This window comes from Anomaloglossus baeobatrachus, chromosome 12 (genome assembly GCF_048569485.1).
Source record: "Anomaloglossus baeobatrachus isolate aAnoBae1 chromosome 12, aAnoBae1.hap1, whole genome shotgun sequence".
NCBI classification, from domain to species: Eukaryota; Metazoa; Chordata; class Amphibia; order Anura; family Aromobatidae; genus Anomaloglossus; species Anomaloglossus baeobatrachus.
Window position 1 is genome coordinate 53995532 of NC_134364.1, and position 24890 is coordinate 54020421.

Sequence of the window (24890 nt, forward strand, 5' to 3'; positions counted from 1 at the left end):
TGGAAATATTCCATTTAATATGCACAAACCTGATAAAAATAAAATGATACATATTTATCATGATTATTAGCTTTGATTTCTTTCCCATTTCTACTTCATATATTATATTAGAAACACACCTTCTGTTACAATTTTAACAAAAAAAGAAAAAAAAAAAAAAACACCCCACAAACTTTAATATAACGCTAATGTACAGCTTAATACTGGCACAATATAGGTTTGTAATATACAGTCATGCAAAAGTATAAAAATGGATGGGACAACATGATCAATTTTCTACTGCACCTGAAATACTTAAGCCCGGTTATCACTCCAGGGGTTCCTTGTAAATCTGCCCAAAAACACACATGGGGCCACACACGAGTATTTATCATTTTTCCCTGTGTGTATTTGCATTTTTTTCGGAAGGGAACAAAAACAAACACACACATACATACATACATACTAATATATATATATATATATATTTATTTATTATACACACACACATATATATACACAAATATATATACGTATGTATGTATATAATATATACACATATATATATATACATACATTACACACACACACACATATACATATTATATATATTATATATATATATATATATATATATATATATATATATATATATATATATATATATATTCTGAACAAATTGACACTGAGAAAAAAATAAAAAAACTAAAGTTTCTTTCAATTCCATTTTTATGTTATATTATATGGTCTCATCTGATTTTTGGAGGGGTTCAGACAGGACCTCCGGACGCACTGCATAGAACCTCAGAGATTCAGCTTGATTTTAAATAGCATTTCTACTATTTCCGGGGGTTTAGGGGTGCTTCACACACAGCGAGATCGCTGCCGAGATCGCTGCTGAGTCACGCTTTTTGTGACGCAGCAGTGACCTCATTAGCGATCTCGCTGTGTGTGACACTGAGCAGCGATCTGGCCCCTGCTGCGAGATCGCTGCTCGTTACACACAGCCCTGGTTCGTTTTCTTCAAAGCCGCTCTCCTGCTGTGACACACAGATCGCTGTGTGTGACAGCAAGAGAGCGACAAATGAAGCGAGCAGGGAGCAGGAGCCGGCGTCTGACAGCTGAGGTAAGCTGTATCCAAGATAAACATCGGGTAACCAAGGTGGTTACCCGATATTTACCTTAGTTACCAGCCTCTGCAGCTCTCACGCTGCCTGTGCTGCCGGCTCCGGCTCTCTGCACATGTAGCTGCTGTACACATCGGGTTAATTAACCCGATGTGTACAGCAGCTAGGAGAGCAAGGAGCCAGCGCTCAGTGTGCGCGGCTCCCTGCTCTCTGCACATGTAGCTGCATTACACATCGGGTTAATTAACCCGATGTGTACTGTAGCTAGGAGAGCAAGGAGCCAGCGCTCAGTGTGCGCGGCTCCCTGCTCACACTGGTAACTAATGTAAACATCGGGTAACCATACCCGATGTTTACCTTAGTTACCAGTCTCCGCAGCTTCCAGACGGCGGCTCCGTGCAAGCGCAGCGTCGCTTGCACGTCGCTGCTGGCTGGGGGCTGTTCACTGGTCGCTGGTGAGATCTGCCTGTTTGACAGCTCACCAGCGACCATGTAGCGATGCAGCAGCGATCCTGACCAGGTCAGATCGCTGGTCGGATCGCTGCTGCATCGCTAAAGTGTGAAGGTACCCTTAGTCCAGTTAGAATAGACTTTGGGTAAAAGTAGGCTCGCAGTTTTTTTTTTTTTGTTTTTTTTTCTTCTTGGCATTGGACAGTGCACATAGAAAAGTGGATAAAATGGAATCTGTCAGATAATTTTCTAGTACAATACCAATGTTATCTTTAAATAGGGCTTAAGGAGCTCAGGATCAGTAAGTTTTATTGCTCTACCTTATCTTGTTATCTTGCTGTACATGGGAGACTTCAGTGTCTTGTGCAGGATATTCAAGTGCATGTAAATACAATTTGCATATACACTGTTCCCCCTCCCACCTCCCAGGGCATTCACTATCACTGCTTAGAGGTAGGAGGGAGTATTGGTGGGGGCAGCAGTGCAAATTCAGATCAGATGATGCCAGCCCTGAGAGATGGGAAGGGGAGAGCAGGATATAAGCAGTCTGTATGTCACACTGAATTCTCCTGAGCTTACAACAAGATAACAGGAGAAGGTACAGCAATAAAACTTACTGATCCTGTTAAAGTTGCTTAAGCCCAACGTTTTATTGCTGTACCTTCCCCTGTTATCTTGCTATACGCTTTTGAGGATTCAGTGTCTTGCCATGGCTATTGCAGTGTATGTAAATACAATTTGCCTATGCATTGTTCCACCCACCCACCTCTCAGTGCATTCACTATTACTGCTAAGAGGTGAGCGAGAGTGTGGGTGGGGACAGCAGTGCAAATTCAGTTCAGATTTACTATTACTGATACCAGCACAGAGATGGAAGGGGAGGGCAGGGCATAAACGGTTTGTATTTATATATACTTGATTACTTACTAGCTCACACTGAATTCTCTGCAAATTATAACAAGATAACAGGAAAAGGTACAGCAATAAACTTACTGATCCTGTCAGAGCTGCTTAAGCCCCATTTAAAGATAACAATAGCATTGTACTACAAATATCACCTGACAGAATGCCTTTAAAGGGCATTTTAACAAGGAATCAATGCCCCCCCCCCCACCCCAGGACATGCTACCAACACTAGTATTGGACCAACCACTTTCTATATTGTATCCATCTATACGAGTCCTTATCCAAAGTACTCTCTTTACAATTTCTCCCTCATCTACAATGTACTTCGGTGAACACCTAGCATCCTATTATAAATAACCTGTAAACAACTGTATGAAATAATAGCACCTTCACAAAAACTGATATGCTGTATAAAGCCAAAATGTAATTTAAAAAGGTGCAGGTCAGAAGGGCCATATTGCCCTAAGTGTGGATTTGCAAATGGATTCCCTTTAAAGACTAAACTACAATACCAAGCAATGTCTGTAAAAGTTTTGTTCTAGGGCATGATAGTACTATGTAATTTTGGTATATTTTATAATGAAATCTATAATCTACATGTGGTATATAATACATGGCACCAATGACTGTGCAGGATCTGGTGTAAAACAGAGCGGGAGAAGTGGTCTAGACAGAACGGGGGCAGTTCAAATTGACCATACACATACAGTGTAGATAAATGGGGGGGGGGAACAAATCCACAAAGTATGACTGAGATTGGCGCTGTTGCAGGAATTTGGAAAAAGAAGGCACTTTTATGGTAAAAAGAAGGCTATCCTTTTCTTCAGCCAAAAGTGCATTCATATAGAATAAATACAAAGCTAGCGCCAATGTCGGTGTCAATTTGTGGATTCTTTCCGCCATTTATTTACCTTGATAAATCGTGAGTGAACAGGAGGATACAGTTTCCAGGCCCTTTATGGAGTTGTGCCCATTCCCTTGGACAACATATTGAGGGGAGAGTAGTGTCTCTTTTTTACATAGCTATATCGAAACAGAATACTACGATTAGATAGCCCCTCATTCTGCTTTCAGTCACGGTCTTCCCAAAAGTACCATGCCAAAAACCTCACCTATCTCATTTCGAGGCGTCAGTCTTAAGACCTATACAAAGTGGAGATAAGTCAGCCTTCGGTAGGATTGGCCAACTATCTTACCAGTATGAAAGGACTACAAGAAAAGAATGATTGAACTTCAAACCTCTCGCTGTCATTTTGTTCTCAGAAGGAATAAGCCTCCGGCAGGGGTATTTGGCAGCGGCTTTTTCCCCCTCTTCTAGGACTCGATTAAAGGGAGTCTGTCAGCAGATCTCTGCAATATAAACTAAAGACATCATGCTGCAAGTGTTAAAACAGAGACTTCATCCCTGCCTCTGTTACCTCAGTCTTTTATTTTTTTTTTTACCTTGCAATATTAGCTTAACCCTCTTATCTTTATCATTAGTGGATCTCAGCAGCAGTAAGTTGTAGTCAGACTCCGCCCCCTGTGTGATTAGCAGATTCTGTCTATGGAAATGTGCACTGAAAGCCTGATGTGGGTGGGGGCAGCTCTCAGAGCTCTGCTACCTACAAAATCTAAAATCTTTCACTGTGTCAGAACAGCTGCAGCCACTAATCTAAGTGATACATCATTGAACTCAGGGCCTCTGCCTACGTAATGCTGCTCTTAGATGAGGAAGCAAAAACCTGCCGACAGATTCCCTTTAAATGGAGCCTGCATGTGCCTAAAGACCCCGTCACACACACAGATAAATCTTTGGCAGATCTGTGGTTGCAGTGAAATCATGGACATATTGTTCCATTTGTACACAGCCACAAACCTGCCACTGATTGTCCACAATTTCACTGCAACCACAGATCTGCCGCAGATATATCTCGGTGTACGACATGGCCTTAAGGGTGACAGTGAGGAACAACTATTGCCTCTGGAGAGGCAGTTCACTCAGTTATTGGAGGTGCACTTTATTCCACAGGGCCAGATCAGGGGCAGACATACCAATGGTGCAACCTGTGCAGCCGCACAGGGGCCCAAGAGGTCAGGGGGGGCATTTTTACCTCCAAAAGCAGGTCCGATATTGCATTTTTATGAGCTCTTAGGTTGCAAAGGGCCCTTATATGCTAATGCATGCTAGTGTTAGTAAAGAGGACATTGGGACATTGTTAAATAGATCTACTATTCCCATATGATAGTATCAGAAATTCTTTGGTACAGACTGAGCTGCTCATGGATAACGTACATTGAATATTTTTTTCATGAAAGAGTCATAGATCGCTTTGTAAGTTAGCATAAGATCATTGTATTGTTATTAGTTTGTGTATAATTATATATATATATATATATATATATATATATATATATATATATATATATATATATATATATATAATAATTATACACACACTAATAACAATTTTTTATATATATTATATGTGTTTATACATATATATATATATATATATATATATATATATACACACATATATACATATACACACACACACATTAATCTAATAATAAATATATATATAATTTATTATTGTTATTAGATAGTGTGTGTGTGTATATGTGTGTGTATATATACACATATACACACACATTTAATAACACATATATACATATATACACACACACTGTATATTTTTTTTTCTTCTTTTTATATCAGCTTCTCATAATAAACCACATGCCCGAAAAACTAGTTTTGTGGTTATAGAACGACATTGCAATAAAGTAATAATGTCCCCTTTTTATCCTTGCAACCATAAAAAGACAGGTTTGCAAAATGGTCAGGTTAATTCTAATATGCAGAGGTGGTCAATCTATATTCTATATAGTAAAGGTACCTAGAAGTGTATATAAATCGTTCTCTCCATCTTTGTGACCGCAGGATAGAAACACTTAGGATCACTTGTTCTTCTGTGCATCAATTTAAACCTTTCCCAAAAATTAAAATATAGGTCAATACTAAAATCCGAGACATCTGTAGTTTGACATTATGTATGACGTTTAATTAGAATTATGGCTAATACAATATATAAGATAACTGCTAAAATCCATCATCACCTGTCTGCCATTGACTCCTCATGACTTTTCCACCGTGCCCCATACAAGCATTTTGTGTGTACAGCTTAGGTCCAGATCAGGTTTTTGGTTTTCAGTTGAACCTAAGAGCAGAACAATGTAGAGACGAAGACACAGATTTCTGCGACATATCACTTACTGGGATGCTTGCTGCAATTTTGATAAAAAAAAAAAAAAAAAAACAAACATTTTTTTTTTTAAATCTCTAAATGCTCCGCCCACTCCACGGATTGGCAGCTCCCATGTATAACTCCGCCCACTCCACTGATTGGCAGCTTTCTGTGTACATTGTGCATAGGGAGAAAGCTCCCTATCAGTGGTGAGGGGGTTATACAGAGCTCATGAATATAGAGAACTACATAGTAGCAGGATTACTAGTCCTCCAGTGATCCAAACTACAGCAAGCATCCCAGTAAGTGACATCGCTGGAATCAGGATCTCTACCCCTATATTATGCTGTTCTCAGATTAGGAGGCAAAATCCTGGTGACGGATTCCCTTTAGGACCCTAATACAAACTAGATAGCTGTTGATAAAAAGATTGTTTGGACCGACATCAATCTCTTCCGACTCCCCCACATAGGAATGACTGGCAGCGTCTTACCTCCCTCACCACCCGAAAAAAAGACAAAAAAAAAAACATGGCCTTTGAAATTCCCCAGGTTGGATCCTTTTCTCTCCTGAGATCACCTGTAGGGAAAGGGTTGGGGGGCTTTCCATACTTATTTAGATTGTTAACCCATCCTGCCAAAATTGAGGGGCACTGTTACCATTTATTGAGTATGGGGGGCCTCTAGCATGTCTGCTGTTAAAATACCCTTAAAAATAAGAACTCTACGAAATATTGATAGTAAATGTCTGGGACTAGTCCTGAAAAGCACCTAATGGAGATCACACTGGTCATGTTTAATGCGGATCTGTCTTCAGGTCAAATGAGGTCAGGCTGTGCTCTTATTTTATTCCCACTGCTCCCCTGAGTATTACTTTTTGTCTCCCAGGCGCTGCTGGGGTGAGGGGGCGTCTCCCAGGCGCCGCTGGGGGGAGGGGGAGTGTCTCCCAGGCGCCGCTGGGGGAGGGGGCGTGGTTTTTGCCGTGTAAACACCTCCCTCTTGGTAAGAACAATAAAAAAATTGCACCAAATAAAACAGCTCATTGTGGAATCCATATGGCGTATTTAACATAAATACAATACATAAAATACTCAGGAGACCATTTACTAATCTGGCCTAAATGTCAGCCCAGCGCTCTGCATGTGGTTAATGCTGTAAATGTACTAATCCGGTGTAAATTTCAGCCAGGCATTCTGCATGTGGTTCATGTTGCGCCAAGACTCTTTGGACTGTTTAGTCTAACTTTCCACCATCTGTTAGTTTTATAGCTAGGTGTCAATTTTCATAAAATTATGGCCTTTAATCAGAATTTGTCAGCAGGGTTTTGCTATGCAATCTCACTACAGCATTATGCAGGGGTAGAGATCCTGATTCCAGCGGTGTCACTTCATTTACTGAGTGCAGCAGTTGAAATCGAGTCAGTTTTCCCTGCTCCAGATCTAGCAGAGCTCAGAATGCGGAGCAGTGTATAACCCTCAATCACTGATTGGCAGCTGTGTACTTTATATGTTGGCATAAATCTACCAAATCAGTGGTGGAAGTGTGGTTTGGACCAGGAGGAACAAGCCACCTTGTCCTGTAGTGATAATCTCCTTCTGATAAAACACTCATTGTATTTAAACAGCAAAACATAGCCCAATAAAGGCAGTTTCACACATGCGGCATGTTGCCAGATTGCCGGATCCGGCACACTCCAGTACAGTGTTAATACTGTTCAATGGCATCGCAGAAAGCTCCGGTCACATGACAGCATGTGACTGGAGGTTGCCATTGTACTGTATTACACTGTACTGGAGTGTGTCGGATCCGGCAGTCCGGCGAAATGCCGCATGTGTGAAAAGGGCCTAAGTGACACTTCACTTAAATCTGTGTCTCTGCCTCTGTGGTTACACAGATTAACTTTACTAGACTGACTTGCACGCAACACCTAGTCTGGCAGTGATAACCTCCTTCTGATAAAACACCGATTATATTGAAGCTGCAGGAAACTGCTAAGCAAGTGACGTATCGCTGGAATCAGGGTCTCTGCCACTATGTTATGCTGCTCTCGGATTACATAGCCAAAACCTACTGACAGATTCTATTTAAGCTATATCCACCTGCCATCAGACCATGCCCCATTTTCAAACAAGTTGGAATATGTGTATAAAAACACTTTTTGTTTTTTTTAGAGTACAAATACAATTTAAAGAAGTAATTTGTTTCCTATTAACACTTTGTTAGCACAGTATGTATGTATCAGGCCTAGTGTCAAAAAAAGAGAATTTTGTTACTTACCGTAAATTCTTTTTCTTATAGTTCCGACATGGGAGACCCAAACCATGGGTGTATAGCTTCTGCCTCCGGAGGACACACAAAGTACTACACTCAAACGTGTAGCTCCTCCCTCCTAGCATATACACCCCCTGGTAGCCAGTCCTAGCCAGTTTAGTGCAAAAGCTGAAGGAGGACATCCACCCACAAGTAGAGACAGAGCAAAACCCGGAACAACCGGAACCTCTGTCTACAACAACAGCCGGTGATAACACACGGAACAAGAAACCTGCCAACAGGCAACAGGGAGGGTGCTGGGTCTCCCATGTCGGAACTATAAGAAAAAGAATTTACGGTAAGTAACAAAATTCTCTTTTTCTTCATCGTTCCTTATGGGAGACCCAAACCATGGGACGTTCTAAAGCAGTCCATGGGCGGGAATAAACAGAAAAACTGAGAAGTAGGCGAAACCTAACTTCACAAATGGGCGACAGCTGTCCGAAGGATGCGTCTGCCCAAGCTCACATCTGCCGAAGCAAGAGCATGCACTTGGTAGTGCTACGAAAAAGTATACAGACTAGTCCAAGTGGCAGTCTGACAGACCTGCTGAGCCGTAGCCTGTGCCTGAAAGCCTAAGAGGCACCGACAGCTCTGGTCAAGTGTGCCTTGATCCCCGGCGGGAGAGGCACTTGAGTACACTGGTAGGTATCGGAAATGGCCGACCTAAACCAACGAGCCAGGGTCGGCTTAAATGCCGAAAGGCCCTTACGCTGACCAGCGGTCAGCACAAAAGAGAGATGCGCCGCCTAAGAACAGCGGTGCGAGACACATAGATCCGGAGCGCCCGCACCAGATCCAGAGTATTCAACGCCCTTTCAAAGCGATGAACAGGAGCCGGACAAAAGGAAGGCAGGGAAAATGCCCCGGTTAAGGGGGCAGCAACCACCTTAGGGAGAAAGTCCGGAGTCGGACGGAGAACCACCTTGACTTGATGAAGGGAGGACTCCGAAGAGAGTGCAGCCAAAACAGAGACTCCCTTGAGGGAAGTCATGGCCACTAGAAAAACCACTTTCTGTGAAAGACTAAACAAGGAAACCTCCCTAAGAGGCTCAAAGGGGGGTTTCCGGAAGCTATGAGGACCGAATTAAGGTCCCAGGGCTCCAAGGGCCGCCGGTAGGGCGGAATGATGTGAGATGCGCCCTGCATGAAGGAGCGCACCTGGGCCAGCCGGGCGATACGCCGCTGGCACAACACTGACAGAGCCGAGAGCTGTCCCTTAAGGGAATTGAGGGATAGTCCTAGCTGCAGACCGGACTGCAGAAGGGACAGGAGGGACGGCAAGGCCAAAAGGCCAAAGGATACTTCCGAGCTTGAGTCATAGTGGAGATGACTTCAGGAGGGATACCAGAAGTCAGCAAGATCCATGACTCAAACGCCACGCCGTCAAACTGAGAGCCGTAGGCTCTGGCGGAAGGACGGATTTCGTGAGAGAAGATCTGGACAGTCCGGGAGATGCTATGGCACCTCTACGGACAGACGGAGCAGGTAAGGGTACCAAGCTTGCCTGGGTCAGTCTGGAGTAATGAGAATGACCCGACGGCCCTCCCTTCTGATCTTGCGCAGGACTCTGGGCAAGAACTAGAGGGTGAAACACGTAGGACAGACGAAGCTGGGACCAAACTCGAACCAGTGCGTCTGCCGCAAAAACCTGAGGATCGTGGAGCCAAGGTTTGACGGCAGAAACAATCTGCCTCACAGTTTCCCACGTCTAGGATGTGGGCTGTGGATATGGTGGACTAGGAGTCCTCCGTCCACTGAAGAATGCGATGAACCTCCAACATTGCCAGGCGGCTGAGTGCCCCGCCCTGGAGGTTGATGTAGGCAAACGCTGTAGCGTTGTCTGACTGGACTCGAATGTGCCTGGCTGCCAACAGATGGTGAAAGGCTTAGTGAGCTAGAAACACAGCTCTGATTTCCAGCACATTGATCCAGAGGGCTGATTCGGACAGAGTCCAAGTGCCCTGCGCTCCATGGTGGAGATATACTGCTCCCCAGCCGGACTAGCATCTTGGTGAGGATCACCCGGGACGGAGCCAAAAAGGAGCGTCCCTGAGACAGAGGGGGACGATGCCACCATTGAAATGAGCCCCTGGTCTGTGGCAAAGCCACCGCCCCGTGGAAGGAGGAAGTCCGCCTGTTCCAACAGCGTAAAATATCCAGGCGTAGAGGACGCAGATGGAACTGGGCAAGGGAATGCTTCCATTGACACCACTATCTGATCCAGCACCTGTATTAGGTGCCTGAAGGAACGACGTCGACCGCCAGCGGAGGGAGTGCTGCTTGACTAAGGGCATATTCACAAGTGCCGACAGTCTCGAATTGCGTCTCTGGGTCTGTGAACTTCTGGGTCGAAGTCAGAGTGGACTTGGACCGAATGACAAACCACCCGAATTGGTGAGAGTGGCGAGAGTGAGCGAGGCACTCCGCTAACAGTCTGCACTGGATGAAAACCCAGAGTAGAAGGCTGTCTGGACAAAAAAAATCACTGTCAACCCCTAGAGGTGCAGGACCGCAATCACAGCTGCCCCGACCTTGAGAATACTCGAGGGGCCGTGGCTAACCCAAAGGGAAGAGCCACGAATTGGACCACTCTGATTGCAAAACGTAGCCAACGCTGGTGTGAAACTGCGATTGGCACATGCAGATAGGCATCTCTGATGTCGATGGATGCTAGGGAATCTCCTTGGGTCAATGACTGATCGCAGAGACTATGCGAAACTGCCGCACCTGAACATGCTTGAGAAGCTTGAGATCCAGGTCGGAAGGCACCACCCTCCTCGGGTACTAGGAATAGATTTAAGCAGAAATCTCAGAACCGTTCCCAGTCGGGAACCGGTACAATTACTCCAGTGGCCTGCAAGAATGCCACAGCCTGTGAGAAGGCGGCGGCCTTGGAGCAGAGGGGAGTTGACAGAAAAAAATCTGTTTGGCGGGCTGGATAGAATTCTATCCTGTAGCCGTGGGAGATGGTATCTCGCACCCACTGATCGGAGACGTGTTAAAACCATACGTCGCCAAGTGGGAGAGCCTGCCACCGACCAAGGACGTTGCTGGCGTGGCCAGATAGCCAGGAGGAGGCTGACTTAGTGGCAGCATGTCCTGCGGTCTTCTCGCGCGCCATTTGGGTTTACGATCCTTGGCTGAGCCAGTGGGCGAGGCCGAGGGCTAAGAGAACGATCAGATGGAGGAACAAAAAGAACGAAACCTCGACTGATTCCTGCCCTGGACAGGTTTCCTGGTTTAGGTTTGAGGCATGGAAGAAACTCTTCCCGCCAGGAGCTTCCTTAATAATTTCATCCAGTTGTTCTCGAACAGTCTGGTCCCAGCAAAAGGGAGCCCAGCAAGGAACTTCTTTAGAAGCATCCGCCTTCCACTTCCGAAGCCACAGGAGCCTGCGGATAGCGAGAAAATTAGCCGAGGCCACCGCAGTGCGGTGAGAGCCTCCAGCATGGCAGACATGGTATGGGATGAAAAGACTGAAGTCTGGAAGCTAAGGCAACCATTTCGTGCAAAGAGTCCCTATGAGGGAATGCATCTCCTCTAGAGAAGCAGAGATGGCTTGAAAGCCACACTGCTGCAAATGGGGAGAGCGAGGCCCCTGCCGCCTCCATACAGATTTGGCCAGAAGGACAAACTGGCGGACAGCAAAACCGTAAGTGAAGAGCCCTCAGCCACTGAAACAACGTCCGGGCTGAGAGTCTAAACACCGGAGGGATCACCTTTGGTGAATGAGCCCACTCCTTGACCACCGCTGGTGGAAGGGGAAAACTGTCATCAGAACCACGCTTTGGGAAGCGTGTGCCAGAGCAGACCCTGGACTTGGTCACAGTGGCCTGAAAACTGGAGTGGCTAAGGAACACACTCCTTATTCTCTTAGGCAAGGTAAACTGGTGTCCTGTTGCCAGAGAAGTTTGCTCCTCTGATACTGGCGGATTGAGGTCCAGTACAGAATTAATGTACAGGGGGATCCTTAGAGAGGTGCCGTCAGCCACTGATACAACTATCCGTGCTGAAATACTAGACACCGGAGGGACCACCCTTGGTGAATGAGCCCACTCCTTGACCACCTCTGGTGGAAGGAGGAAACAGTCATCAGAACCACGCTTTGGTAGCGTCTGTCAGGACAGGCTCTGGGCTTGGTCACAGTGGGCTGAAAACTGGAGTGGGTACGGAACACACTCCTTGTTCTCTTAAGGTATGCTGATGCCTTTCTGCCAGAGGGGGATACTCCCCTGATACAGGCGGATTGAGGTCCAGTACAAATATAATGGACGCAATCAAATCATTAGCATCTGCGTCACCTTCGGACCGATCGTCCGAGCCCCCAGTAAAGACATCCTCCTCGTCCAGTGAGTCAGCTCGTGAATCAGAGCTGCGGGACGGGGAAGGACAGGGGACCCTGCGTCTCCATTTTAGGAGGACGGGGTCTGAAACCAGATGAAGAGACCTCTAAGAGCTTGCTGAGCGAGCCGTAGCAGCAGAAGCGCCCTGAGAAGGGGGCTAATGCATGCTCAGCACCCCCGGAGCAGCTGGAGGGACCACTGGCGAGCCTCCAGGCTGAGGGACCACTGTGTTTATGTGCTCAGTACAGGCAGTACGAGTCTGCATGCAGTGCCTATTAAGAACAGCCTTGCAGCCTTGCTCTGATGTGAGACATGCTGCAGAAGTGGGGGCTCTGTGAGGGAATGCATCTCCAGAATGACCCCCAGCAGAGTATATAAACAGAGAATATAAGCAGCTGCACAACTGGAGGTTGTGGCTGCCAGACCGTTTAATATACATTTCCATGCCTCCAGTCCCCCAGCCCTGGCCCCAACTTGTCACAATGTGGTATCTCTGTGCCTATGCAGACACTGAGAACGCTGAGAAAATGGCGACCGGAGCGAGGCGAGGGGGCGGGGCCTACTCTGAGAGCGGGCAAATGAGGTATACAGGGGAGGGAATCTTTCCTCAGTGAGGAGTGTCCCTTCCCTGTGCTGAACAGCCGCTGGGCGGAGCCACACTGTCCCTCTGCATGACTGACATGCAGGGGGAGTGAAACCGAAACTAGGCCTCAGGCAAAGCCAGGGCCTAGATTTAAACATGCGGCCAGCGTGCAGGCACCATCGGCGCGGTTCTCCAGTGAAAACTGGAGAACCGGCCGGAAATGTTACCTCAGACATATATACACTCCCCCCAATAAATAAAGTACAGGGAACCCTGGAAAGACCACTTTCTGTGGTAAAAACGTCTCATACTTAGCTTTTGAGACGCAGGTGCCAGGTCCCTGGGGGGGGTTAAACGCTCCGTCCGACAGGATCCTGAACAGGGCTGCGGATGGAGACCGGTCTCCTGCAAAGCAGTGAGAACCGTGATGGCTCCCACTTCAAGCCAGAGCCCCAAGGGATGGTGAAGGAGCGCGGCATGTGAAGGCTCCAGCCCTGAAATCAACCTTAACAGCACCGCCGACACAGTGGGGTGAGAAGGGACATGCCGGGAGTCCAGATGGGACCCGCTTTTCTTCCAAATCTTTGAAATCCAAAAAATCAAAAATCAAAAATCAGAGAATGCATGTGTGTGTGTGACCTCCTGAACACAAAGCATTGAAACTGGCTAGGACTGGCTACCAGGGGGTGTATATGCTAGGAGGGAGGAGCTACACGTTTGAGTGTAGTACTTTGTGTGTCCTCCGGAGGCAGAAGCTATACACCCATGGTTTGGGTCTCCCATAAGGAACGATGAAGAAAGGTTTATTATTCATTCCCATTACTGCACATAATTGAGATAAAATGTATCTTTTTGTAGTCTGGAAGTCATAGCGTCCATGAATAAGACATTCTAATGTCTACAATACCTTTCACTGGGTTGCAATTTCCATCGCTCACATATATTAAGTGCTCCGCACGCTGCTTGAGAGATGTAATTGAAGGTTTCCTAAGCATTTAAAAAAAAATCAATGTGCTTGTGTACATAGTTTAGTGTTCAGTTTGTCTACATAGTTTAGTGTTCTCATGTGGTCAGAAAGATGAGTAAATGTTGAACTATCCCTCGTCATCCCGATTTCAGGGTTTGAGACTTGTGCAATGAGCGGGCTCCAGATGACTCGGAGGTAAAGTAGACGATCATCTGTTATATGAGCCCAGGATACTTTATGTGTTATGATCCGTACAGGCTGTCAGTTTATGGCATTCCTCTGTATGTGCTACAACTTCTGAATCATCACCTGGAATTTACCTGTAAAAACAAAAAACAAACAAACAAAAAAAAAACAGGTTAAAACGGAAATGATATTTTGCTGTAATAAATGTAACACTAACTGATGATATGCAAAGCAGGTTTATAAAAACAGCTCTGTAGGGCGTATTTTATATAGTGACACCTAGCTGTAGGTAACTTATGGCCTATTCTCAAAATGGACACAGTAGGTAATCCAGATATTGTTTCATCGCGGAGGATCAGGACAGAGAATGGAGCAATGGTTGAGTATGCATATTTCTGCTCCAATTAAAGGGAATCTGTCAGCAGCATAATGTAGGGGCTGAGGCACTGATTCTAGTGATGTGCCACTTATTAGGCTGTGTGCTGTAGTTTCCATACAGTTCATGAAAAATAAACATGCAGATAACCAGTACACCATGATTCAGTGTGTCACGCGGTCTGCGCGAAAAGACCCCGGTCCGGGCTGTAGAAACTCCAAAAAGGAAAAAAACATCCAGCAGACAATAGGCGAGTATAAATAAAAACATCCGCCTTTATTAAACCATTAAAAAGCTGCCACTGCAGTATTAACACCCTCAGAAAACACAGGATGAACAACCAATGCGTTTCAACAAAAACGACAATTATGTCTTATTCATGGATAAGACGTAATTCCCTTTTTTTTTGTCTGAAAGTGTTGGATCATTCATCCTTTGTTTAATAATATGTAATTCTTTTTAATGGTTTAATGAAGATGGATGTTTTTACTTATCCTCGCCTATTGTCCGCTGGAGGTTTTCTTCCTATTTGAAGTTTCCATACAATTAGTGTTTTATCAGCAGGAGATTATCACTACAGGACTAAGGGTACCTTCACACTTAGCGATGCAGCAGCGATCCGACCAGCAATCTGACCTGGTCAGGATCGCTGCTGCATCGCTACATGGTCGCTGGTGAGCTGTCAAACAGGCAGATCTCACCAGCGACCAGTGAACAGCCCCCAGCCAGCAGCGACGTGCAAGCGACGCTGCGCTTGCACGGAGCCGCCGTCTGGAAGCTGCGGAGACTGGTAACTAAGGTAAACATCGGGTATGGTTACCCGATGTTTACATTAGTTACCAGTGTGAGCAGGGAGCCGCGCACACTGAGCGCTGGCTCCTTGCTCTCCTAGCTACAGTACACATCGGGTTAATTAACCCGATGTGTAATGCAGCTACATGTGCAGAGAGCAGGGAGCCGCGCACACTGCTTAGCGCTGGCTCCTTGCTCTCCTAGCTGCTGTACACATCGGGTTAATTAACCCGATGTGTAATGCAGCTACATGTGCAGAGAGCAGGGAGCCGCGCACACTGCTTAGCGCTGGCTCCTTGCTCTCCTAGCTGCTGTACACATCGGGTTAATTAACCCGATGTGTACAGCAGCTACATGTGCAGAGAGCAGGAGCCGGCAGCACAGGCAGCGTGAGAGCTGCAGAGGCTGGTAACTAAGGTAAATATCGGGTAACCACCTTGGTTACCCGATGTTTATCTTGGATACAGCTTACCTCAGCTGTCAGACGCCGGCTCCTGCTCCCTGCTCGCTTCATTTGTCGCTCTCTTGCTGTCACACACAGCGATCTGTGTGTCACAGCAGGAGAGCGGCTTTGAAGAAAACGAACCAGGGCTGTGTGTAACGAGCAGCGATCTCGCAGCAGGGGCCAGATCGCTGCTCAGTGTCACACACAGCGAGATCGCTAATGAGGTCACTGCTGCGTCACAAAAAGCGTGACTCAGCAGCGATCTCGGCAGCGAGCTCGCTGTGTGTGAAGCACCCCTAATTCTCACATGCAGGACAGTCAGGCTAATCTGTGTAACCCCACTCTCATCACTGATTGGCTGCTTGCTGACAATGTCCACAGGAAGCTGCCAATCAGAGGTGTGGGCAGGGTTATTACCAGCCCAGAGGTCTTAGCAGGTTAACAGGGTTCTGAACCTTCCCAGCTTCTGCACTTAGAGCCCCGTTGCTGGGATGAGACGAAGTTTATTCCTTCCGACAGAGTTTGGCTTTCAGTCATAGTATCGCGGCCAACGGGTGTTCTGTCACTGCTCAGTGCATAGTGAGTGGTGGCTGTACCGTGCTTCCAGAACTAACTGACAGCTGGCTGTAATGATGAGCGGCTGTCAGTCAGTGCATGGGGGCACAGTTATAGCCACCGCTCACTATATACAGAGCGGTGACTGAACGTATGTAGGCTGCACATCAATGACTGAAAGCAGAGTGCTGCTGGGGGGGAGAAATAGCATTAAAGGGACCCTGTCACCAGATTTGGTGACTATAAGCTGCAGCCACCACCAGTGAACCCTTATATACAGCATTCTGGAGTACCGTATGTAAGAGCCCAAGCCACTGTGTAGAATGTAAAAAAGACTTATTATACTCAGCTATGGGACGATCCGGTCCGATGGGTGTCGCTGCTCTCCGGTCTGACACCTCGTCTCTCCAGTCCGGCGACTGCTCTCTGCGACAATCACCATCCTCCTTCTACCCAGCCCAGTGTGGATGACATATTCCAAGTCATCCACACAGGCCAGCATTGTGGTCCTGCACAGGCGCACTTCTGCCCTTTCTCAGGGCAGACCAAAAGTACTGTAATGCACAGGCGCGTGGAAAGGTTACAGGTCGCCCGCACATGTGCGCTACAATACATTGATCTTCCCTGAGCAGGGCCTCAAAGCGTGCCTGCGCAGGACAGCAATGCCGACTTATGTGTATGACGTAGAATTACGTCATCCATACTGGGCTTGGTCGAAGGAGGACCGTGATCGCCGCAGACCGGAGAGGGATTAGGCACCGGATCGGAGAGCAGCGACACCCCTTGGATTGACCCGCCCCAGGTAAGTATTATAAAGTGTTTTTTACGTTCTACACAGCGGCCTGGGCTCTTATATACAGTATTCTAACATACTGTATATAAGAGCCCACTGGTGGTGGCCGCAGCTTATAGTCACCAAATCTGGTGACAGGTTCCCTTTAATTTCCTCCCGGTAGCGGGAGGGGGGTGGGGCTCTCTGTGCAGGCGCCAGGAAGATCCAGAACGCTATTAACCTAAAAATTAACTCCATTTCTGCAGGTTAATAGCAATTTTTTAACATGAGAAGTTCCCTTTAACTAATAATTGTGCTCCGTCTAAAGATCCCCATAAAAGGGAGACTATGAAATTCATGGGATTGGCCAACAGTCTACGTCTTAGGCTACTTTCACACATCCGGTTTTTGCTGTGCGGCACAATCCGGCACTTTGCAGGAAAAACGCAACCGTTTTTTTTTTTGCTGCCGGTTTCATTTTTCCTGCATAGACTTTAATTAGTGCCGCATGGCCTTGCGTTCGGTCCGGTATTTGCCGCATGCGGCAGATTTAGCTGATGCGGCAGCCGGATGGAACGTTGCCTGGCACGTTTTTTTGTGCGGCAAAAACCAAAAAAAACCCGCATCGCGCCGCATCCGGCCAATGCGGCGCTTTTCTCAATGCATCCTTATGGATGCCGGATGCGGCGCGATGCGGCAAAAACCGCATCCGGCCACCGCATCCGGTTTTTGCCACTGCGCATGCTCAGTAGCATGCCGCAAGCGGCAAAAACTGGACGGGCCGCATGGGAGAAACTTATGCAAAGGATGCGGTGTTTTCACTGCATCCGTTGCATAGGTTTCACAGCCGGATCGATCCGCACGGCTCAAAACGGATGTGTGAAAGCAGCCTTAACCCCATATCTGCAGGTTAATAGCGCTTTTTCACATTGCAGATTCTCTTTAAGAGATGGCATCTCACGGTCTATGAAATTTTTGACAGTAAAGCACTACTCTATTGCTGCAAAACAACATAAAACACTACTGGAATCTATATGCTGCTAGTAATAATACATCATAAACCATAGGCACTGAGAAGGACTGTATACTCACATGCAGGCATTACTGAGACTTCCGCTGTTACAATACTTCTTATTCCCAAATTAGATAATCCTCCTCGAATTAGACCACAGGCGAAAGCCAAATACTGAGCACAAAAAAAAAACAAACAAAAAAAAAAAATATTATTTATTTTTACTAATATATAATTCTAGCTGAGTTATTTTTAGTAGACAAGTATATATGTCTACAGGGGTGACGAGACTACATGGTCCCATAAGCACATGAATACATAATCATCAACTAAATTCATGAATCTGCCCGACCACGTTCTTCTCTTCAGAGGTTCATTTAGGCTAATTTGCCATTATTTGTACTTGCTGCTAATTATCTATTCACCATGTAATTTCCATTATTCTCATTTGAAATTGATTGTGTCCTTTACATACCATAATATTCATTCATTGACAATGTCACTTGTGCCGATAGAGCTCCAAACATTCCGACAACAAACAGGTGCCCATAAATATTGTCAGTCAATCCTGACGATTTATATTTTCTGCTAAAAGTTGGGGAAATTGGAATTTAATATGCCAGATTCTGTGTGTTAATGGGGAACAGTCATCAGCGTATGTATGTGTATGGTAAGGCAGGTAGAGATAGCAGTCTAAAGTATATGGCCATTTTGAAGGGGTTGTCCAAAACTTTCAAATGATGGCCCATTCTTAGGATAAGTCTTTCATATCAGATCAGTGGGGGAGCGGCACTCAGCCCCCTAGCACTCAGCTGTCCTCAATGCTGGTGGTAGCCAGAAGTGGAATTTCCCAGCTCCATCAACTGAATAGTGGCCGAGCCCGGGTACAACACATCCACCCCTATTCAATAAGGATTGATTCCCCTAATAACCGGCTACTCTAAGCACAATCTGTAACAATAGATGTGAAGCTACTCATTCATTTTCGGGTGTGAATAAATGGAGTTGTGCAAACCCCATTCACTTAAAGTGGCGGCGGATTGTTGGAGGATAAAGCTGGGTTCACACACAGCGACGACGACGTCGCTGTTACGTCACCATTTTCTGTGACGCAACAGCGACCTTGTAAGTCAAACACAGCAGACGCAGCAGCGATCATAACGACACGCGTTGCTGTGCTACATGTGCACAGAGCAGGAGCCGGCACTAGCAGCGAGAGCGGCGGAAGCTGGTAACTAAGGTAAATATCGGGTAACCAGGGAAAGGTCTTCCCTTGGTTACCCGATGTTTACCCTGGTTACAGATTACCGCAGCTGCCAGATGCCGGCTCCTGCTCCCTGCTCGCTTCAGTTCGTCGCTCTCTCGCTGTCACACACAGCGATGTGTGCGTCACAGCGGGAGAGTGACAACCAAAAAATGAAGCTAGACATTCAGCAACGACCGGCGACCTCACAGCAGGGGGCAGGTCATTGCTGGATGTCACACACAGCGACGTCGCTGCTACGTCACAGAAAAAGGTGACGTAGCAGCAACGTCGTCGTCGTTGCTGTGTGTGACACCACCCTTAGTAAACAAGTGGAGGCGGACTGTTGGCGGACAAGCGGACTGTTGGCGGACAAGCGGACTGTTGGCGGACAAGCGGACTGTTGGCGGACAAGCGGACTGTTGGCGGACAAGCGGACTGTTGGCGGACAAGCGGACTGTTGGCGGACAAGCGGACTGTTGGCGGACAAGCGGACAAGTGGACTGTTTGTGGATCTGAAGTACATTTTGCCATGGAATATGCACCAAAATCTGCATTGCTTCATTAAAGTGTGCATGGGGCCTTGGTGCCCAAAGGCGAGGTTTCAGATTACGCTCTTAAACCCCTTTACAGCCTAATTTTATTAGGAGCGGCTAATTATTTACATTGGTCGCCTGCAGCACAGGAAACGTCTGTGTGACAAGAACCATTCCTACACCCAACTGGATGTTCACAAAATGCGCATTATAATCAAGCGCCAAAAGCAACTGTCTACCCCTCACCCCTGTCTAACACCAAAATTACCAACAACTCGTTTGTTTCCGCCTGAAATTCCCTGTCTGTGTCTGCCCATCCCATATCTAACTATCCACCCATCTATCTAATATCCATCCATCTCTCATATCTACTCCTGCAACTGATATGTCAAAGAGGATGTAATATCCTCTAGTAATAGTGACTGATGAGAATACTCAGTGCACACAATTTTTAATTCCAGCTTAGAAATGTGAATGTACACACCGAGGGCAAATCAGAGAGGTTTTTCATCTGGATTAGTGAAGGTAATGGCAACAAAGCAGACAGAAAGGTGGGCTAGGAATGTGCACTGTGCAATATTATTACTCACTCAGTTTTTATAATGATAAAATGTCGCGAAAGAGACGGGGCGCGAAAGAGACGGGGCGCGAAAGAGACGGGGCGCGAAAGAGACGGGGCGCGAAAGAGACGGGGCGCGAAAGAGACGGGGCGCGAAAGAGACGGGGCGCGAAAGAGACGGGGCGCGAAAGAGACGGGGCGCGAAAGAGACGGGGCGCGAAAGAGACCTTGCTACACACAGATGTTACGAGATCTGGAGGTATTCTTACCTTGGGAGCATGTTCCAAATACTGTTTCCCTGCAGACATTTGAGTGATAAGTCGGAATTTGTTGTCCTGAAGCACATAAATACCCTTTATAAAGAGAGGAGGAAAACAAAATACTGCATAAATGTAGCAGAGGAATCAACATGTGGATGTATAAATGCTGCAAACATGGAGGAAATGGTTAAAAAGTAATTGTTTTCTATTCCATAAATCAATAATACACATAAAAATAAGAAACTGTGTCATATATCTTATCTTTAATTCTCTAAATTCATCAGTGAAGACAGATTGTCCCATTACAGAGATAGGAGATGACAGTTGGTGCTTGTAACGTTCTATGGAGGGGGGGGTGGAGCTAGAGGAAGACACCGACCTTCTGCTGTAAGTTCTGAACCCACCATTACAGTTCTCCATAGAATGTTATGAGCACCAACTGCCATCTCCTATCTCTGTAATGGGAAAATCTGTCTTCACTGATGACTTGTGAATGAAAGATCAGTTCAGGGGGAGGTAAAAGCAGATTTCTCTGATAAAATATATTACAAAAGTTTATGTTTTTCACTTGTACAATTGATTTATGAAAAGATAAATCAATAAGACGCCAGCTACGCTAAGGTTTTAGGCACACAGACAAATTAACACTTGGAAAATATACTGTTCTACTAAACATCAGAAGAGTAATTATGAATATCCACAAAAAAAAAAAAAAAATTGGTTATATGACTTTAGAGTTTTAAATTTGGCATGGATATTTTGATATTTTTTTCAAACTGATAAATCAGAAAAAAAAAATATTATTTTTATTATTATTATTATTATTATTATTAATAATAATGAAAACCTCAGCTACCCCTTTTTCTGAATTAGAGGGCTGGTCCTCAACTGCACAATCTCCTTTGAGTGCTCCCGATGTGCTAAATAATCCAGAAAAAAAAGAAATAAATCCTATCTAACCGGACTAACAGCTCTCATTTGCTCATATCGCAGTGTCCCCTGGTGCCCATGTGCCATTATTTATATCACGTGACCACTGGAACCCATTGATAGAACTGTGAAGGCTGCAGCCAGTCATCGGCCACTGATGGGCTGCAGCGCTCATGTGACATATATAAGGTCACAGATCGCTCAGGTCCGGGAGGTACGTTTGCTTTACTCTTATATTTAGCACACCAGGGGCATTCAACACAGATTGTCGAGTAGTGGACGTTACCTATGATATACAACAGTATCTGTTATTGTACAGTAACAACGAAGGGCAGCACTGCGGCTCAGTGGTTGGCAGCACGGCACGGCGCGCAGCACTGAGGCTCAGTGGTTAGCTGCCCGACACGGCGCGCAACACTGAGGCTCAGTGGTTAGCTGCCCGACACGGCGCGCAGCACTGAGGCTCAGTGGTTAGCGGCACGGCGCGCAGCACTGAGGCTCAGTGGTTAGCTGCCCGGCACAGCGCGCAGCACTTTCGCAGATGAAAAGACACAAGGTTTTCGGTGGTCAGCGCCGGTTCCTGCTCGGTTGGATGTCCGGTTAGTACCATCCTGTATGGCAATGGCAGCTCCCCCAGCACCAAGCTGATCAATGGCTGCTATCACAACAGATCATCTGAAAAGATGCCCATGTAATATGTATTTGTTTTATGCCCTCCAAAGTGAGGGATGCTCCGAGCATTGAGTGGGGGTATTTAACCCTGAAAACCTCTAGAATATAAACTCCCATGACCCCATTATAATGACTCACGGATCACTGCTCGGGTGTAACTAATGTCCTCTATGCAGCGACCAGCGCTGAGAAATCCCTGTCCATGGAAACAGATCAGGTGTGTTTACCGTTGGCTGGTACTCGCACAATGTATGTGCAAACAGCCCTGACCCCCTATGGAAAAGTAAACCGCGGTGAGGCCAGACAAGCGCCGACAGGTCACCTGGTGATTGGTCCGCAGGTTGTCGATCTGTTTCTTGAACACTGTTGTCCAAAAATCTTTGCAGACAAATTTCATAATATCTAATTCATCTTTGAACCTCGCTGTATCCTTGGTAAATCTACAAAAGGAAGAAAGAAAAAAAAAGAAGAAAATAAGTTCACAATAGGACTTGTTCAGAATGACATCCGATTTTACCAACACATTCAAGCTCTGTACTTTTCTTGATGAGAATCAGACCAATTTTTTGTATGGTTTCAATACAATCAGTGTTTTATCAGCAGCAGATTATCACTACAGGAATAGGTGTCACATGAACAGAGATCAGGCTGGTTTGTGTAGATCCGCCCCCACCACTGATTGATTTGTGAGCAGGCTACCAATCAGTGGTGGGGGCGGGGTTACACAGCGCAGCATTCTGAGCTCTGCTAGATCCACATCAGATCAAACAGTAATTGTATCAAAACTGCACCTAGCAGCCCAGTAAGTGACATCACAGGAATCAGCCTTTCGTGTCCTACATCATGCTGCTCTCAGATTGAATAGCAAAAACCTGCTGACAGATTCCCTTTAAGGCCATTTTGTGTCTTGAGCGATAGCACAACATCAGTCTTATACATTACATCACATCACATCAGACGTTAGAGTCAGTTCAAAGGCGGGTACCTAAACTACTACAAGGAATGGAGGCCGCCCGTATGATGAGAGGTGGGAAACGTTAGATATGTTTAGCTTAGAAAAAAAAGACGTCTCAGAGGAGATGTCATTTATTTGTATAAATACATGTGTGGTCAATATAAAGGACTGGCACATGACTTATTCCTTCCAAAGACAATACTAAGGACCAGGGGGCAGTCACTGCGAGTGGAAGAAAAGCGATTCCGACAGCTAAATAGGAAAGGGTTCTTTACAGTTAGAGCAGTCAGACTGTGGAATGCCGACCACAAGAGGTAGTAATGGCAGATACTAAAACAGCTTTTATATCAGGGCCGGATGATTTCCTCATCACACAACATTGCTGGTTAAAAAGGATTTAGTGACCAAATGTAGAATTGGTGGAGGAAGGGTGAAGTAGATGGACCGAGGGCTTTTTTGAACCTATGAAACATTTAGCGCTAACCTAAGTCTTTAACACCCCACACTGGCTTTTCTATCAAATTTTCAGAAAGCACCATAAAAGTTCAATTTTACAAAACTCACCGCACTGTTGAGTAATCCTATCCCTTCATGATTGGGGGGGGGGGGGGGGGGGGGTATTTGGCCATTGGGACAGGAAACCCACTGATGATGATTTAGTATTTGTGTTTATTTCTTTTCACTTACTGATCAGTGATGGAAGAGGGGGGGGGGGAATCTCATAGACCCTCCCCATTACTAATCTAGCTCTTAGTGGCAGCCATGAGCTGCTGGTAATCCTTTATTACCCCAATAGCCACTGCACCAGGGCAATAAGCTGGGTAAAGTGCCGGGATTGTCATATCTAATGGATACGACAATCCTAGGCGGCTTCAGGCTGATATTTTTAGGCTTGGGGGCCCCAATAACCATGGGCCTCTCCTGCCTGAGAATGCCAGCCCCCAGCTGTCTGCTTTATCATGGCTGGGGATCAAAATCACTTTGCTTTTTTTTTTTTTTTTAATTATTTAAAGAAAAAAAAAAATAGAAATACCGCATGCGTTTCCTATTATTTTGATACACAGCCCAAGATAAGCGCAGGGCTGGGGGCTGAAGTCTGTAGCCGTATGCTTTATCTGTCCTGGGTATCATAATATGGGGGGACCTCACGCCTATTTTTATATCAATCTAGAGACACACACACACACACACACTGATGGTTGCAGTCAGACACGCTGTCACACACGGTGGGGGAACAGTTTGACTGCAACCAGATGCCAGGACAGCTGGTGGCCAGTGAATGTGGAGATAAGGAGCGTTCCCGGAAGAGGAGTTACAGCTGTGCACAGAACGGTAAGTTAGAGGGTTTTTTTTTTTTGTTTTTTGTATTCCCAGGTGGGTAATTCCTGAGAACTACGTGGCCGGGGTCGGTGCTTGGGTTCTTTTGAACCCGCGCGGATCCGGACTTATACAGTCCGGGTCTGCCCATCACTAGTAGAGATTGCTAAACAACTAGTAAAAAAAAAAAAAAGAAAGAAAAAAAAAAAAAGGAAGAAGAAGAACCTACCTTTCTATTAGCCCTTGTCCTACTCGGAAACCCATGTTTTCCAATTTCGTAATGCACCTTCCATTTTCCTAAAAAGAAAATATAGACATTATAAGGAGATTCAAAACACTTCAAGTAATCTCTGCTAAGAAGCAAAATAATCCCCGGCTTCCCAAAG

The 24890-nt window shown here is 45.9% G+C and overlaps 1 protein-coding gene across 1 annotated transcript in view; it reads right to left on the reverse strand.

Annotated features, from left to right (window-relative positions):
* Positions 1 to 4877: 4877 nt before the first annotated feature.
* Positions 4878 to 24890, reverse strand: part of TRAPPC6B (trafficking protein particle complex subunit 6B) — a 32002-nt gene continuing 11989 nt past the window's right edge. Inside the window, exons 2-6 of the mRNA XM_075330304.1 lie at positions 24734 to 24801; positions 22555 to 22672; positions 20640 to 20723; positions 18113 to 18206; positions 4878 to 14214 (exon numbers count right to left, since the gene is read on the reverse strand). Coding sequence (XP_075186419.1) covers positions 14183 to 14214; positions 18113 to 18206; positions 20640 to 20723; positions 22555 to 22672; positions 24734 to 24801 — 396 coding nt within the window. The 3' untranslated portion in view covers positions 4878 to 14182. The remainder of the gene's footprint in view (positions 14215 to 18112; positions 18207 to 20639; positions 20724 to 22554; positions 22673 to 24733; positions 24802 to 24890) is intronic.